Source organism: Littorina saxatilis, linkage group LG16, assembly GCF_037325665.1.
Source record: "Littorina saxatilis isolate snail1 linkage group LG16, US_GU_Lsax_2.0, whole genome shotgun sequence".
NCBI classification, from domain to species: domain Eukaryota; kingdom Metazoa; phylum Mollusca; class Gastropoda; order Littorinimorpha; family Littorinidae; genus Littorina; species Littorina saxatilis.
The window spans coordinates 16,521,769-16,540,874 of record NC_090260.1 but is presented as its reverse complement, the minus strand read 5'-3'; the positions used below and the strand labels follow the sequence as shown (position 1 = coordinate 16,540,874).

Genomic DNA, 19,106 nt, shown 5'->3' with positions numbered 1-19,106 from the left:
TAGTGTTTTTTAAAAGCTGTTTTCTTTGCAGAGGAAAGTTTGAGATAAATGAAAGTGTGTGTCATCGCCGATAAAACATTACAGTATGCATTCGTCCTTGTAAATAGCATGAGGCATTGCCAGGAGCTTGGAGTCTAAGGACTTCTAGAACACCTCAAGTAAACACACAACACACACACACACACACACAACATAGATCCACACACACACACGCGCGCACGCGTACAAACACACAGACAGACACACACACTCACACACACACACACACACACACACACACACACACACACACACACATACACACACACACACACACACGCACGCGTACAAACACACAGACACACACACATACATACACACACACACACATACACACACACACATACACACACACACACACACTTACTCAGAACCACACACACCCTACCCCCCATCACCCTACACACACACAAGCACGCACGCATACACTTAAACACACAAAACACGAACGCACGCACGCACGCTCGCACGCACGTATACACGTCAACACACACACACACACACACACACACACACACACACACACACACACACACATAGATCCAGAGACACGGTAACACACTCACCCCCTCCCCCTCTCCCCCCCTCCCCCACACACACATGCACGCAAGCACGCACGTAGGCTTAAACTAAAACACACACACACACACACACACACGCACACACACACACACACACACACACACACACACACACACACACACACACACATACACCACACCCTCGTCTCGATTCCCCCCTCTACGTTAAAACATTTAGTCAAAACTTGAATAAATGTAAAAAGTGGTCCATATTAGGGGCCCTTCCCCTATTGTAATATTTGCCATTGACGTCAACGTTGGTATCATTATGAGTGTTACTGTCTGCCACTTGCAAACATGCGCTATGATGTTTTTTTAATGTAAGTATTGGTTCTATCAACATGTTGCAGATTTGCTGACTTGCTGATTTGGTTTTCGTGTTGGTTGTTTGTTTGCTATTTGTCTTGCTGATTGATGTCGTTGTTTGTTTGTTCGTTTGTCTGTTGTTTTTGTTTATCCGTAATGGACATTTGTATTGGATGTAAGGACAGGTTTAAAGAAAAGATGTAGCTTTAAACCCCTTTCGTTGTAAAATGTATTTTTGTATCATCATTATCACATCTCTCTGTGAATCTCTGAAGGAAACATGCTTTTCACATGTAAAACAAAACATTCTGGTGAATTTCAACGAAGCAGTACAATATAGTTTATGTAGCTACTGGATGTAGATTAAGCTTGCACTATGTTATTTGAACATCGCAACAACAGCAACAGCTCACTGCTGACATGCTTGACTGAGCATTAATCTCGAAAGAGCCGTTTTCAGGAATTTCTATTCGAGTTTTATTCGCTGTGAGCTGCCGGTAACAAATAGATGTAATGTGAAGCTTTCATTACTCTTAATGTCTGCTAATTTCAACATGTGTCTGATCCATTCAGAACACAACAGGCAATGTTTATCATTTATCCTTATCTCACCCTCTTCACCCCCCACCACCATCTACCATCACACCCTCCCCCTCCACCATCTACCATCACCCCCCCCCCCCCTTCTTCAACAGAAATAACACAACCTCTGATCGGCTACTTTGTACGTGTGTGTTAGTGTGTTCGAGAGAGATAGACAAGAAATATTAAGCTTCTCCACTATCTTGGTTGTATTATGACATTTGTTAAAATGTATAGTAACAAGAAAGCACCTTCGCGGTTCATACTTAACACTTGAAACTTATTTCTGGTGAAAACAGTTACTGTAAAATCATTTGAAGTCACATACTAAAAATCACAAATGGTTTAGTAGAGCAGACCACAAACTGCAGAGCAAAAAATGTGTGTAAAAATGTGATTGAAAAACAAGTCCGTTTGTCCACTGGGATGCCAGGCAGCAGTCAAATGGGGTCGCTCAATCTGCTCAAATCCAGTCAAATGGGGTCACACGGACCGTTAAATAGGGACGTCCCCATTTAACGATAGCGTCCACATTTGACTGCTGTCCAGTGACAAATCGTCCCCATTTGTCGGTAAAACCACAAAAACACACACACACACACACACACACACACATACACACACACACACACACACACACACACACACACATACACGCAGATCCACAGACACACTAACACTTCAACCCCCTCTACCCCCACCTCCACACACACACGTACACACACACACACAGATCCTCAAACGTTTTAATCCCCCCCATCCCCCACCTCCCTAACCGCCCAACCGACCCCTCTTCCAACACACACAACCGCACACACTTAAACACAACACAAACACACAAACACACACACACATACTCACACACACACACACAAATACACTAACACTCCCATCCCCCTACCCCCTCCCCATACACACACACACACACTAAGACGCACACCCCATCTCCCACCTCCCCCCTCCCCCCCACACACACACGCACGCACGCACGCCCGCACGTACGCTTACTCTCAAACAATAACACCTTACACACACACACACACACACACACACACACACACACACACACACACACACACACACACACACACACACACATACACACACATGCATCCACACCCACCCACACATATATATATATATATATATATATATATTTTCTTAATTTTAATTTTAATTTTCCTAATTTCTTGGTTAAAACTTGTCTAAATTTCTAAATTCTTTCTTAATAAATATTTCTATTCTACACTTTGGCCTTAAATCAAAGTGTTTCCCTTCACAGATGTCCTCTTGGGGTTGTCAGATGAGGGTAGTCTCCCATGCCAACAGAAGCTACCATTCAGAGAATGGTTTGCTTCTTAGTTGGATACCATGGGTTGACAACTCTCGCCATCAGTACCACCTGACCACTGATGAGACACAATAGTGTCGAAACACGTGTCTGGTCTAGGTACAAATACAATGGTCCTCCTCAGGACTAGATTACCTTGCGATACGTCCCCCACAAAGGGACTTTGCTCTGTAAATCTCGGTCCCCCTTGAGGAGGGTCTGATGCTCCCAATAGGCTGTCTGTGAAGGGATACTTATTTCTCTCTCTATCTCTGCTAAGAGATTTTAACAAATCTCGGAAGAAAGTCTCTGCTGACTTTCAATTGTTTCTTTCACAATTTCTGATGTTTTATATATAGCTCTATATATATCAACAGACACACTAACCCCCCCCCTCCCCAGCCCCAGCCCCCTCCCACACACACGTACGCACGCACACAGACACTTCAACACACAAAATACACACACACAAAGACACACACACACACACAAACAGATCCACACAAACCCCACACTCTAACACGTACACACGAACGCATACACACACACACACACACACACACACACACACACACACACACACACACACACACACACACGCGCGCATATCCTCAGGACACCCTCACCCCCCCACCCCATCACACACGCACGCATGCACGCATACACTTAAACACACAACACACACACACGTACACACAGAGGGATCCACAGACACACTAACCCCCACCCCCCAACACACACAGAAAATCACACACGTACGCATGCATACGCATGAACACACCACACACACACACACACACACACAAACACATACACACACACACACACACACACACACACACACACACACACACACCACACACACACACACACAAACACACACATACACACACACACACACACACGCATACACACACACACCAGGGGCGGACGAGGGGGGGGGGGGGGGTTCTGGGGTTTCCGGAACCTCCCCCCCCCCAGCCAAAAAATAAAAATATTTGTTTGTGTTTTTTTGGGTTGTTGTTGTTGGGACACATTTGCAGCCCGATTCCGAACACGTATGAAGCTCCTTCCACGCAGGATGCTTAGTGCTGAGTGACAGCAAAGACTGACTATATGTTGAATGAGCTATGCATTTCTTTATTTTACATTGAGTTTCAATTTTTGGGGTAATAATCAGTGACAAAATCTGCTGCCTGAAAGTGGTAATGATCATCCTCAGAATGCACCAGATTGCACCATTTTGCATCCTTTTTTTCAAAATTTTCCGGAGGGGCATGCCCCCGGACCCCCCTAGCAAGCTAGGCGCTTCGATCCGTCGGCTCGGCGCTTCGCGCCTTCACACCCATATCTTCACAATAAATATACTTTTGGAACCCCCCCCCCCCCCATAAAATTAACTGATCCGCCCTGCACACACACACACACACACACACACCTCACACTTTGATCTTGAATTCTCGTTACCTTGCTGTCCAGAGGGTATCATGTGGGGTTCTTTGCATATTGGTTGAAGGGAAGCAACCCAGAAATTATGGCCCTTGAACACTTAATGTCGGAGTTGGCCTCTTTGTAAACACTTGCACAATCTCCGCCAAAGGTAAGTACCGTACACTACCTTGTATACGCCCACCCCCCTAAAGCACCAATGTCGATCGAAAGTAGGGGGTGGGCGTTTACTTGGTACTGTACCCTGTGCAGGATCAGTTCCTCGTAATAAATAGCGACATTCGAACACATGAAATAACAATGTTAAATAGGATAATTATGTTTCTGTGCAAAAATGGCTACCCTCTTTCTCTGTGACACACGTGTTATCGTGAGTGCCAGTGCCAAATTGCCGCAATATGGAACCTGGAAACTAACCACAAGAATCCCTTTTCGTGATGGTTTTTCAACAAATACACACATCTCGAATAAAAACTGAACATGATGACTCAAGATCTGCGTCGTTTTACCAGCATTAGCAGCGTGTGTCTAAACCGAAATCACAAAATGAAACACGATATCTGTAGTCAGTTCGTTTGTTCTGATCCAAGTATTGAAGGGGGAGTACGGTGTGTCAAACACAGCGCATTCAAACAACACTTTGTTCACTCGATCTCTGTAAAGTCCCCAAGGTCGAGCTCTGCAATATCAAATGTGTCTCACAAAACTCCGTCACTTTTAGGCATGGCTATTCAGTGACTGCAGTTGCAAAGTGAAACCAACGGCATGATTGCAACGCAACATCCTGTCATTATTCACTCGAATAATTATGTCCGTATTGCGTGCAGATTTAAAAAAAGAAAAAGACAAAAATTAACACCGGTAGTCCAAATGTGGGGATTGGGCGTTTTACAAGGTGCAGTATCTACCCTATGTACATTTTTTGTTAACTTTAGACCCAAAGTAGGGTGTGGGCGTTTGCTCGATACTGGGCGTTTGCTCGATACTGGGCGTTTACAAGGTAGTTTACATTATTAGGATGGTGGCAACAGAAAACTCAAATAATTAATATAAATCTTCTTCTGTTTTTATTTAAAAAACAAATGGTTTAACTATCCACTTTAAAACAGTTGTTTATTCAATATATCGGTAGATACATGAAATACCTAATTCATTGGTTGATTAATAAACTAAGCAAAGCTATTCCGGGTCGATCAATTATAATATAACACCGATGCAAAATTGTCGCCGAAGAGCTAGACCAGCGCAGGTAATGAGGTTATAGTGACCACGATCTATCCAAGGGAAACAACTGCCAAAACATGACTGGACTGGGAAAAACACAGAGTTGCTTTCCCTATCCGACCGTTCCTTACTGATTTGACCAGATCACACGGGGAATCCATTTTAAGCGCATGCTGTTGTTTTCTCTGCTCATGAACAATAAGTAACCGTACAAAATTAATAGAGGCGTGTTTTTTACTTCAGTTTTGTGATACTCCTTTCTGGGGACTATTAATGACTCTTATATTACAAGTGTATACTTGCCCTGCAGTCAGGACTGACGATCTAACAGCGAACGACAAGTGGAAGATATTACAAGTGACTGATGCACTCTGACAGCTGGCTTTCCTCTCGTGCCGAGAACAACAACCATGATGAAGCGGTCTCACACCACCCCCAAGGTTCTCGAGACAAGAAACAATGATAAACAATCCCTCTTAAGTAGGACAAATGAAAGTAGGTCACATGCATTTAGGTCACATGCAAGTAGGTCACATGAAAGGAGGTCACATCCAGCATATCACATTTGTTTCATAACAATAAAAAAACCGCTGCAGCCGTTACATCGGCGCTTTGCAAAGCCGTATGACGTCATACGAGCAACGATCGAGCACGCGCAGCAGATATACTATATCATAGAGCCTATAATGATGAACACTTCTTTTGGAGTGGCCTGCTTAGACTCGTTAAGCGGCAGGCGAGTTTGTTTTTTTAAACGGTTAAAAACAGGTTGGTAAACGGCGAGGTTACGAATATTTCAACGAACCAACATAGACTGTGCAATACCGAAATAATATAGAAAGAAAAAAAATGATCGAAAAACGGAGAACCAACAAATTAAACAATCACACACACTGTCGTACGTATCAATAACCACCTCTTCCAAAAACACGAGTGTACGTGGAAGTTTCAGCCCGTGGACGCAGAAGAGGATAGCTGTGTCCCCAACTTGGACATTTCACACACAACCACATCGTTAAGCAACATTGTGCTGTGTCACCAACATGGACATTTCACACATAACCACACTGTGAAGCAACATTGTGCTGTGTCACCAACATGGACATTTCACACATAACCACACTGTGAAGCAACATTGTGCTGTGTCACCAACATGGACATTTCACACATAACCACACTGTGAAGCAACATTGTGCTGTGTCACCAACATGGACATTTCACACACAACCACACTGTGAAGCAACATTGTGCTGTGTCACCAACATGGACATTTCACACATAACCACACTGTGAAGCAACATTGTGCTGTGTCACCAACATGGACATTTCACACATAACCACACTGTGAAGCAACATTGTGCTGTGTCACCAACATGGACATTTCACACACAACCACACTGTGAAGCAACATTGTGCTGTGTCACCAACATGGACATTTCACACATAACCACACTGTGAAGCAACATTGTGCTGTGTCACCAACATGGACATTTCACACATAACCAGACTGTGAAGCAACATTGTGCTGTGTCACCAACATGGACATTTCACACATAACCACACTGTGAAGCAACATTGTGCTGTGTCCCCAACTTGGACATTTCACACATAACCAGACTGTGAAGCAACATTGTGCTGTGTCACCAACATGGACATTTCACACATAACCAGAATGTGAAGCAACATTGTGCTGTGTCACCAACATGGACATTTCACACATAACCAGACTGTGAAGCAACATTGTGCTGTGTCACCAACATGGACATTTCACACATAACCACACTGTGAAGCAACATTGTGCTGTGTCACCAACATGGACATTTCACACATAACCACACTGTGAAGCAACATTGTGCTGTGTCACCAACATGGACATTTCACACATAACCACACTGTGCTGTGTCACCAACATGGACATTTCACACATAACCAGACTGTGAAGCAACATTGTGCTGTGTCACCAACATGGACATTTCACACATAACCACACTGTGGAGCAACATTGTGCTGTGTCACCAACCTGGACATTTCACACATAACCACACTGTGAAGCAACATTGTGCTGTGTCACCAACATGGACATTTCACACACAACCACACTGTGAAGCAACATCGTGCTGTGTCCCCAACTTGGACATTTCACACATAACCACACTGTGAAGCAACATTGTGCTGTGTCACCAACATGGACATTTCACACATAACCAAACTGTGCTGTGTCACCAACATGGACATTTCACACATAACCACACTGTGAAGCAACATCGTGCTGTGTCACCAACATGGACATTTCACACATGGGTAACCACACTGTGAAGCACCATTGTGCTGTGTCACCAACATGGACATTTCACACATAACCACACTGTGAAGCAACATCGTGCTGTGTCACCAACATGGACATTTCACACACAACCACACTGTGAAGCAACATTGTGCTGTGTCACCAACATGGACATTTCACACATAACCACACTGTGCTGTGTCACCAACATGGACATTTCACACATAACCAGAATGTGAAGCAACATTGTGCTGTGTCACCAACATGGACATTTCACACATAACCAGAATGTGAAGCAACATTGTGCTGTGTCACCAACATGGACATTTCACACACAACCACACTGTGAAGCAACATTGTGCTGTGTCACCAACATGGACATTTCACACATAACCAAACTGTGAAGCAACATTGTGCTGTGTCACCAACATGGACATTTCACACATAACCACACTGTGAAGCAACATTGTGCTGTGTCACCAACATGGACATTTCACACATAACCACACTGTGAAGCAACATTGTGCTGTGTCACCAACATGGACATTTCACACATAACCACACAGTGCTGTGTCACCAACATGGACATTTCACACATAACCACACTGTGCTGTGTCACCAACATGGACATTTCACACACAACCACACTGTGAAGCAACATTGTGCTGTGTCACCAACATGGACATTTCACACATAACCACACTGTTAATGGCCCTGTCACACCATGACGATTTAGCCAGCGTATACTGACGTATCAAAATGTCCATAAAACGCTGGCATACGCTGAACTATCAATTTTTTTTCAATTTTGGGCGTATACATAACGTGTTTAATACTAGTTGGGCGTATACATAGCGTTTTCATAACGAGTTTGACGTACAAAATACCGTGATAGTAACTTCTATAGAAGATTTCGATAACTTATAGATAACTTAAACCAACGAATGCTTAGCGTGTTGCCGGCGTTCACAACTTATGTTCAACGATAGTCTAACGTATGCATAACGTATGCAGCGTATCACCGACGATCATGTCTATAAACTGTTATCATGGGTCTTAAAGCTCTTTCTACTGCCCTCCTAGCTTGCTCGGGAAAGCCTGTCGTTAAAGATGCGTTGTTCATTCGTCAGACGCCGATGGCTGTATGGCTTCATCATGGTTGGTCGTAGGGCGATGGCATCGTCACCAACGAAGAAGTAGGGCACATCCTGGTTGTCGTTGGGAAGAGGCTCAGGGTCAGGAAAACCTAGGGTACCGTCTTCAACGCATTCCTTCACCTCACAGGAATAGTATATCTGCGCATCTGATGCTGATCCAGTACCACCGACATCTGCCCAAATGAATTTGTAGTCGGCATCTACAAGCGCCATCAGAACAATGGAGTAGAATCCTTTGTAGTTGAAGTCTAGACTCTCACTCTTTGGAGGACAGTGGCAGGCCACGTGCTTCCCATCAAGTGCCCCACATGAATGGGGAAAGTTCCATCTTTGGAAGAACTTGTCAGCTACGGCGCGCCAACACTCCGGAGTACTTGGGCAAACCGGCACCTTATCCACGTATTCGTCAATAATGGCTTGACAGACTTCTCTGACCACAAGGGACTGGGTGTTGTGAGGGACCCTGGTGACAGTGTTCACAATGTTACAGACCCTGGTGACAGTGTTCACAATGTTACAGACCCTGGTGACAGTGTTCACAATGTTACAGACCCTGGTGACAGTGTTCACAATGTTACAGACCCTGGTGACAGTGTTCACAATGTTACAGACCCTGGTGACAGTGTTCACAATGTTACAGACCCTGGTGACAGTGTTCACAATGTTACAGACCCTGGTGACAGTGTTCACAATGTTACAGACCCTGGTGACAGTGTTCACAATGTTACAGACCCTGGTGACAGTGTTCACAATGTTACAGACCCTGGTGACAGTGTTCACAATGTTACAGACCCTGGTGACAGTGTTCACAATGTGAGGGACCCTGGTGACAGTGTTCACAATGTTACAGACCCTGGTGACAGTGTTCACAATGTGAGGGATCCTGGTGACAGTGTTCACAATGTTACAGACCCTGGTGACAGTGTTCACAATGTTACAGACCCTGGTGACAGTGTTCACAATGTTACAGACCCTGGTGACAGTGTTCACAATGTTACAGACCCTGGTGACAGTGTTCACAATGTTACAGACCCTGGTGACAGTGTTCACAATGTGAGGGACCCTGGTGACAGTGTTCACAATGTTACAGACCCTGGTGACAGTGTTCACAATGTTACAGACCCTGGTGACAGTGTTCACAATGTTACAGACCCTGGTGACAGTGTTCACAATGTTACAGACCCTGGTGACAGTGTTCACAATGTTACAGACCCTGGTGACAGTGTTCACAATGTTACAGACCCTGGTGACAGTGTTCACAATGTTACAGACCCTGGTGACAGTGTTCACAATGTGAGGGACCCTGGTGACAGTGTTCACAATGTTACAGACCCTGGTGACAGTGTTCACAATGTGAGGGATCCTGGTGACAGTGTTCACAATGTTACAGACCCTGGTGACAGTGTTCACAATGTTACAGACCCTGGTGACAGTGTTCACAATGTTACAGACCCTGGTGACAGTGTTCACAATGTTACAGACCCTGGTGACAGTGTTCACAATGTTACAGACCCTGGTGACAGTGTTCACAATGTTACAGACCCTGGTGACAGTGTTCACAATGTTACAGACCCTGGTGACAGTGTTCACAATGTTACAGACCCTGGTGACAGTGTTCACAATGTTACAGACCCTCCATCCGAACTTCATCGAGGCATACATGTTCCCAGAGGCAAGGTGACGTAACGTCAGGGCCAACTTCATGCCAGGCTCAAGCGGATCCCTGTAGAAGGTGTAGGCTACTGCTTGGTTATCCTTGGACCCACTCTGGCCAGCAGCTCGTCGATCATCGCTGGGGACGTACGCAGAACGTTGGTGAAGGATGCATGGTCCTCGTTACAGAGTTCCACCATAAGCTGGTCATGCATGCCAAACTGCCGTCGCCTCCCGATCCATGGGCTCACCCAGTTCCTTCTCCTCCGTTCACCTCTTCTTCCCCTGGGTCTTTTGGCACGCACCTGGTACAGTGTCAAATCGATGAGGTCATGCTGATGTTGGAGGACAGCTAGTAGGTATTCTCGTCTCAGCCTTGCCGGATCTTCCATCGCTGGGCATCTGCTCACCATGGAGTCTTGAGGAGTACTGACGGTTTCCTCCTGCGAACCCCATCTTTATATACCAATGCCCCATAAACTCTGCCAATACGCTATAATACAGTAGCTGTAAGTTAGAAACAGATTCAAGAAGTTCTGTGGTCGTCCGGAACACGTCCAAAACGTTTACATACGTCAATATGCGTTGGAGATAAGTTCGACATAGGTTGAAAGGACGTTATTCATAGGTTAGAAATAAGTTTTGGATACGCTAGACATTATCTCGACGTATGTCGACTTATAAGTCACGTGTGTGAACGTGTGTCAACAATCGCATAACTTACCTACAACGCATGTTCAAAATTTGTCGACGACCTCGCCGTACGACGACGTATACCAGCGTGCTTCAGCGTGCTCTTAAAATTTACCCATAACTTATTCGACGTATTCGCCAGATTTTTCATACGTCGGCATACGCCGGCTAAATCGTCAAGGTGTGACAGGGCCATACGCCGGCTAAATCGTCAAGGCGTGACAGGGCCATACGCTGGCAATATCGTCAAGGCGTGACAGGGCCATACGCCGGCTAAATCGTCAAGGCGTGACAGGGCCATACGCCGGCTATATCGTCAAGGCGTGGCAGGGCCATACGCCGGCTATATCGTCAAGGCGTGACAGGGCCATACGCCGGCTATATCGTCAAGGCGTGACAGGGCCATACGCCGGCTATATCGTCAAGGTGTGACAGGGCCATACGCCGGCTATATCGTCATGGTGTGACAGGGCCATACGCCGGCTATATCGTCATGGTGTGACAGGGCCATACGCCGGCTATATCGTCATGGTGTGACAGGGCCATACGCCGGCTATATCGTCATGGTGTGACAGGGCCATACGCCGGCAATATCGTCAAGGCGTGACAGGGCCATACGCCGGCTATATCGTCAAGGCGTGACAGGGCCATACGCCGGCTATATCGTCAAGGCGTGGCAGGGCCATTAGCAACATTGTGTTCGTTTACAGACATGCATTGGGGTTTTACAATTCCATCAGTTGTGTGTTCGTCAACACCTCGTACACACTCAACATTCAGGTGTACTTTTAACATCCAGCTTTGTAGTTAGAAAATGTAGTTTCTTTTTTTTCAATGATACACCCATTACGTACCTTTTACACATAAGCATTTCAGAACCTAAACAATGCATGGCTATCACAGTATTCAGAACCCAAACATTTTCATGGCTATCACAGTATTCAGAACCTAAACAATCCATGGCTATCACAGTATTCAGAACCTAGACAATTCATGGCTTTTATAGTATGTGCCTACACAGATCCACAGAAACACTACCCCCCCCCCCCCTCCATATGTGTGTGTGTGTGTGTGGCTATCACAGTATTCAGAACCTAAACAATCCATGGCTATTACAATATTCAGAACCTAATCAATCAATGGCTATCACAGTATTCAGAACCTAAACAATTCATGGCTTTCATAGTATTCAGAACCTAAACAATTCATGGCTTTCATAGTATTCAGAACCTAAACAATTCATGGCTTTCACAGTATTCAAAACCTAAACAATTCATGGCTTTCACATTATGTGCCTACACAGATCCACAGAAACACTACCCCCCCCCCCCCCCCGATGTGTGTGTGTGTGTGTGTGTGTGTGTGTGTGTGTGTGTGTGTGTGTGTGTGTGTGTGTGTGTGTGTGAATGTGTGTGCGTGTATGGTGTGTGTGTGTGTGTGTATGTTGTGTGTGTGTGTGTGTGTGTGTTAGTGTGTGTGTGTGTGTGTGTGTGTGTGTGTGTGTGTGTGTGTGTGTGTGTGTGTGTGTGTGTGTGTGTTTCTGTCTACGTGTCTGTTCCTGTCTGTGTGTATGACATTTATGTGTCTCTTTGTGTCTGTCGGTCTGCCCATTATCTATTATCTCCCCTTGTCTTCACTCGTGCTTCAACCAGCACCATGCACGCATCAAAGCACACTCCAGTCAATTGTCGATGATTTGGAGACAGATTGTCTACAAGAACAAAACACTTATAACGACCTTTTGTATCGTGCCAATACCTGTCGGGTCACTGATCAACAACACTGTCAGCAAGATGTCTCGTCTTACCTGTAGCGGTGGAAACTTGAGACAGATTGCGCTGCTTTGGGGTGCCAGTTGTGAAGAGTTTCTGTCTGTTTATATGACTTTCTGACTGTCGGTCTGCCCAATATATAGAGAATACTACATGGCTTGCTGTGTCGTACCAGATTTACACGAGTTGGTTTTATTTAAATATTGAACTGCGAGCGAAAGCAACGAGTGTAAATCTAGTACGAAACAGCAAGCCATGTAGTATTCTGTTTATCCTACATACTGTACTTACGTGTATTTTACTGAAAATGTCCTGCAGTCGAGGCAGCTAAATTGAAGACGCTTGTTTTGGAACCTCGATCTCTTCTAAAGCCTCGTGCAATCGATAAGGTCAAAGCAAAGAAACGTCACTCTGAAAGTGTGGCGTGACGTGTTAGTTCTAAAAGTTCATCGAGGGTAATTATTAAGCGCATTTTTTTCTTTCTATAATGACGTTTGTCTCGGTGACTTTGGCAACATAAGCAGTGGAAAAAACAGGTCCCTGCCAGACTTGCTTGACATGACCTCATTTACATGATATACACACGTGTGATTTGAACGATTATTATCTCACGAGTGTCTCTCTCACGTATGTAGGATAAATATAATCTCTCCTTGTCTTCAATCGTGCTTCAACCAGCACCATGCACGCATCAAAGCACACTTTAGTCTATTGTCGATGACTTGGTGCCAGGTTGTAGGAACAAAACACTGACAACTACCTTTGCTATCCTGCCAATACCTGTCGGGTCAAAGATCAGCGACAATGTCAGCGGGATGTCTCGTCTTACCTGTAGCGGTGGAAACTTGAGACAGATTGCGCTGCTTTGGGGTGCCAGTTGGTACGCTCGAGTTGTGGAGAAGAATGATAGCACACTATGATATATGTCTGGCTTATATCCACTGAGGCCATTGAAAGGTCTACACGACAATACACATGTGTCTGTCTGTCTGTCTCTCTCTCTCTATATATACATAATTATATTATGTGACCCTCCACCACGGAATGAGTCGCATGTCACCTTTGCATGATTTTCATATTTGAACATTTTCGTAAAGAGGTCTTTATGCTCTATCCAGTGGTAAAAACCGTTTTAGAAAAGAGCGAACACTTTTCGAGTTATAAGCCTGTGACTAAGGTTTGTTTGTTTGTTCGTTCATGGGCTGAAACTCCCACGGCTTTTACGTGTATGACCGTTTTTACCCCGCCATTTAGGCAGCCACACGCCGCTTTCGGAGGAAGTGACTAAGGTGACCCTCACACTGTTACCAGACCCCCCCCCCCCCCCCCCCCCCCCCCGGACTTATAATGAGCCTAGCGCAGAACCGCGCGAGGTGACATGCGACTCATTCCGTGGCGGAGGGTCACATATATCTCTCTCAGACACACGAATTAAGAAAAGCACACATTCTTTTCCCCCGTATGTCTGTCTGTCTGTCTGTCTATTTATCTCCCTCTCTCTCTCTCTCTCTCTCTCTCTCTCTCTCTCTCTCTCTGTCTATGTCTCTCTCTCTTGCTCTCTCTGTCTGTCTCTGTGTCTCTGTCTCTCTCTCCCTCTCTCTCTGTGTCTCTTTCTCTCTCTCTCCCTCTCTCTGTGTCTCTTTCTCTCTCTCCCTCTCTCTCTGTGTCTCTTTCTCTCTCTGTCTCTCTCTCCCTCTCCCCCTCTCTCTCTCTTTCTTTCTCTCTCTCTCTCTCCCCTCTCTCTCTCTCTGTCTCTCTCTGTCTCTCTCTGTCTCTGTCTCTCTCTCCCTCTCCCCCTCTCTCTCTCTTTCTTTCTCTCTCTCTCCTCTCTCTCTCTCTCTCTCTCTCTCTCTCTCTCCCGGAGACACAGAGACGACTTTTAGGACACGCGTACCTTTTGGTTCTTCAATATACAAACTATGAAGTTCAGCTAGACAAGAGCAGAACAGGATAGTCTGTTCCCGGTCCCCACCCTCCCCTTCCCACCAGCCCCGTACCCTCCAGCACCGTACCCACCAGCCCCGTACCCACCAGCCCCGTACCCTCCAGCCCCGTACCCTCCAGCCCCGTACCCACCAGCCCCGTACCCACCAGCCCCGTACCCACCAGCCCCGTACCCACCAGTCCCGTACCCACCAGCCCCGTACCCACCAGCCCCGTACCCACCAGCCCCGTACCCTCCAGCCCCGTACCCACCAGCCCCGTACCCACTAGTCCCGTACCCACCAGCCCCGTACCCACCAGCCCCGTACCCACCAGCCTCGTACCCTCCGGCCCCGTACCCTCCAGCCCCGTACCCACCAGCCCCGTACCCACCAGCCCCGTACCCTCCAGCCCCGTACCCACCAGCCCCGTACCCACCAGCCCCGTACCCACCAGCCCCGTACCCACCAGCCCCGTACCCTCCAGCCCCGTACCCACCAGCCCCGTACCCACCAGCCCCGTACCCTCCAGCCCCGTACCCTCCAGCCCCGTACCCTCCAGCCCCGTACCCACCAGCCCCGTACCCACCAGCCCCGTACCCTCCAGCCCCGTACCCTCCAGCCCCGTACCCTCCAGCCCCGTACCCACCAGCCCCGTACCCACCAGCCCCGTACCCACCAGCCCCGTACCCTCCAGCCCCGTACCCTCCAGCCCCGTACCCACCAGCCCCGTACCCACCAGCCCCGTACCCACCAGCCCCGTACCCACCAGCCCCGTACCCACCAGCCCCGTACCCACTAGTCCCGTACCCACTAGTCCCGTACCCACCAGCCCCGTACCCACCAGCCCCGTACCCTCCAGCCCCGTACCCTCCAGCCCCGTACCCACCAGCCCCGTACCCACCAGCCCCGTACCCACCAGCCCCGTACCCTCCAGCCCCGTACCCTCCAGCCCCGTACCCACCAGCCCCGTACCCACCAGCCCCGTACCCACCAGTCCCGTACCCACCAGCCCCGTACCCACCAGCCCCGTACCCACCAGCCCCGTACCCTCCAGCCCCGTACCCTCCAGCCCCGTACCCTCCAGCCCCGTACCCTCCAGCCCCGTACCTTCCAGCCCCGTACCCACCAGCCCCGTACCCACCAGCCCCGTACCCTCCAGCCCCGTACCTACCAGCCCCGTACCCACCAGCCCCGTACCCACCAGACCCGTACCCACCAGCCCCGTACCCACCAGCCCCGTACCCTCCAGCCCCGTACCCTCCAGCCCCGTACCCACCAGCCCCGTACCCACCAGCCCCGTACCCACCAGCCCCGTACCCACCAGCCCCGTACCCTCCAGCCCCGTACCCTCCAGCCCCGTACCCACCAGCCCCGTACCCACCAGCCCCGTACCCACCAGCCCCGTACCCTCCAGCCCCGTACCCACCAGCCCCGTACCCTCCAGCCCCGTACCCTCCAGCCCCGTACCCTCCAGCCCCGTACCTTCCAGCCCCGTACCCTCCAGCCCCGTACCCACCAGCCCCGTACCCACCAGCCCCGTACCCACCAGCCCCGTACCCACCAGCCCCGTACCCTCCAGCCCCGTACCCTCCAGCCCCGTACCCACCAGCCCCGTACCCACCAGCCCCGTACCCACCAGTCCCGTACCCACCAGCCCCGTACCCACCAGCCCCGTACCCTCCAGCCCCGTACCCTCCAGCCCCGTACCCACCAGCCCCGTACCCACCAGCCCCGTACCCACCAGCCCCGTACCCTCCAGCCCCGTACCCACCAGCCCCGTACCCTCCAGCCCCGTACCCTCCAGCCCCGTACCCACCAGCCCCGTACCCACCAGCCCCGTACCCACCAGCCCCGTACCCACCAGCCCCGTACCCTCCAGCCCCGTACCCACCAGCCCCGTACCCTCCAGCCCCGTACCCACCAACCCCGTACCCTCCAGCCCCGTACCCTCCAGCCCCGTACCCACCAGCCCCGTACCCTCCAGCCCCGTACCCACCAGCCCCGTACCCACCTGGCCCGTACCCTCCAGCCCCGTACCCTCCAGCCCCGTACCCACCAGCCCCGTACCCACCAGCCCCGTACCCACCAGCCCCGACGGTACCAGCCCCGTACCCACCAGCCCCGTACCCACCAGCCCCGTACCCTCCAGCCCCGTACCCTCCAGCCCCGTACCCTCCAGCCCCGTACCCACCAGCCCCGTACCCTCCAGCCCCGTACCCTCCAGCCCCGTACCCACCACCCCCGTACCCACCAGCCCCGTACCCTCCAGCCCCGTACCCACCAGCCCCGTACCCTCCAGCCCCGTACCCACCAGCCCCATACCCTCCAGCCCCGTACCCACCAGCCCCGCACCCACCAGCCCCGTACCCTCCAGCCCCGTACCCACCAGCCCCGCACCCACCAGCCCCGTACCCACCAGCCCCGCACCCACCAGCCCCGTACCCACCACTGAAAGCCGCGTGGGTCCATCGAAAAGTCTGAGACAGCACAATGGCTGGGGACAACGTGTCGTGACGACAAGAAGAAGCATTGACAACTTATACAGCGCGAACTCCAGAACAGTTCCATGCTCTCCGCGCTTTGCATAATGCATACGAATAACACTACGTCGTATCACGTGACCGGGCTAAGCCCCGCCTCTCGACCCTCGCTGTCATCGTCTCTAAGGACTCGTCGTCATAGCAACAGCCAGGGCGTGTTGCAGCTGTGCGTATATATTGCTTTATATATTTCACGTTAGCGTTACTTGTGCCAAACTGCTTCAAGGCTTCGTGCTGATGACTCTCTGGTGCCCAGAAAACAAACTCAGGACGTTTGTCTGTAACTGTCCGTCTGAATCTTCGTCTACAGCTGTTGGCTTGCCTATCAGACACAAGCTCGCACACGCATAAACCATAGACTGCTGTGACATGTTACGTGTTGCTGCATACATGTGAACACTCTCTACGTCACTGTGAACACTGACTGTGGCAGACATCTCGAGATAACCGTGAACACTGACTGAAACAGACATCGATACATAACTGTGAACACTGACTGAAACAGACATCGATACATAACTGTGAACACTGACTGTGGCAGACATCCCGAGATAACCGTGAACACTGACTGAAACAGACATCGATACATAACTGTGAACACTGACTAAAGCAGACATCGATACATAACTGTGAACACTGACTGAAACAGACATTGCTAGATAACTGTGAACACTGACTGAAGCAGACATCGCTAGATAACTGTGAACACTGACTGAAGCAGACATCGCTAGATAACTGTGAACACTGACTGAAGCAGACATCGCTAGATAACTGTGAACACTGACTGAAGCAGGCATCGCTAGATAACAGTGAACACTGACTGAAGTAGACATCGCTATATAACTCTGAACACTGACTGAGGCCAACACATTTCGAGGAAGGCATCACTCTCTGAGGATTGCTGTCTGTGAACACTGACTGAGGCCAACACATTTCGAGGAAGGCATCACTCTCTGAGGATTGCTGTCTGTGAACACTGACTGAGGCCAACACATTTCGAGGAAGGCATCACTCTCTGAGGATTGCTGTCTGTGAACACTGACTGAGGCCAACACATTTCGAGGAAGGCATCACTCTCTGAGGATTGCTGTCTGTGAACACTGACTGAGGCCAACACATTTCGAGGAAGGCATCACTCTCTGAGGATTACTGTCTGTGAACACTGACTGAGGACAACACATTTCGAGGAAGGCATCACTCTCTGAGGATTGCTGTCTGTGAACACTGACTGAGGCCAACACATTTCGAGGAAGGCATCACTCTCTGAGGATTGCTGTCTGTGAACACTGACTGAGGCCAACACATTTCGAGGAAGGCATCACTCTCTGAGGATTACTGTCTGTGAACACTGACTAAGGACAACACATTTCGAGGAAGGCGTCACTCTCTGAGAATTACTGTCTGTGAACACTGACTGAGGCCAACACATTTCGAGGAAGGCGTCACTCTCTGAGAATTACTGTCTGTGAACACTGACTGAGGACAACACATTTCGAAGAAGGCATCACTCTCTGAGGATCGCTGTCTGTGAACACTGACTGAGGCCAACACATTTCGAGGAAGGCATCACT

At 49.0% G+C, this 19,106-nt stretch overlaps 2 protein-coding genes and 1 pseudogene across 4 annotated transcripts in view; all 3 read right to left on the bottom strand.

The window, feature by feature from the left end:
• LOC138950503 (uncharacterized) overlaps window positions 1-19,106 on the bottom strand; it is a 291,738-nt gene that overhangs the window by 35,778 nt on the left and 236,854 nt on the right. The gene's annotated exons all lie outside the window — the stretch shown is intronic.
• LOC138949884 (uncharacterized) lies at window positions 8,875-10,997 on the bottom strand (annotated as a pseudogene).
• On the bottom strand, window positions 14,997-17,525 carry LOC138949883 (uncharacterized PE-PGRS family protein PE_PGRS54-like). Its single transcript, XM_070321669.1, has one exon. It carries the CDS (start codon window positions 17,523-17,525, stop codon window positions 14,997-14,999), a length of 2,529 nt encoding a protein of 842 aa, XP_070177770.1.

Coding starts and splice junctions, on each gene's coding strand:
- LOC138949883 (XM_070321669.1), bottom strand. CDS start 17,525: ATGCTTCTTCTTGTCGTCACGACACGTTGTCCCCAGCCATTGTGCTGT.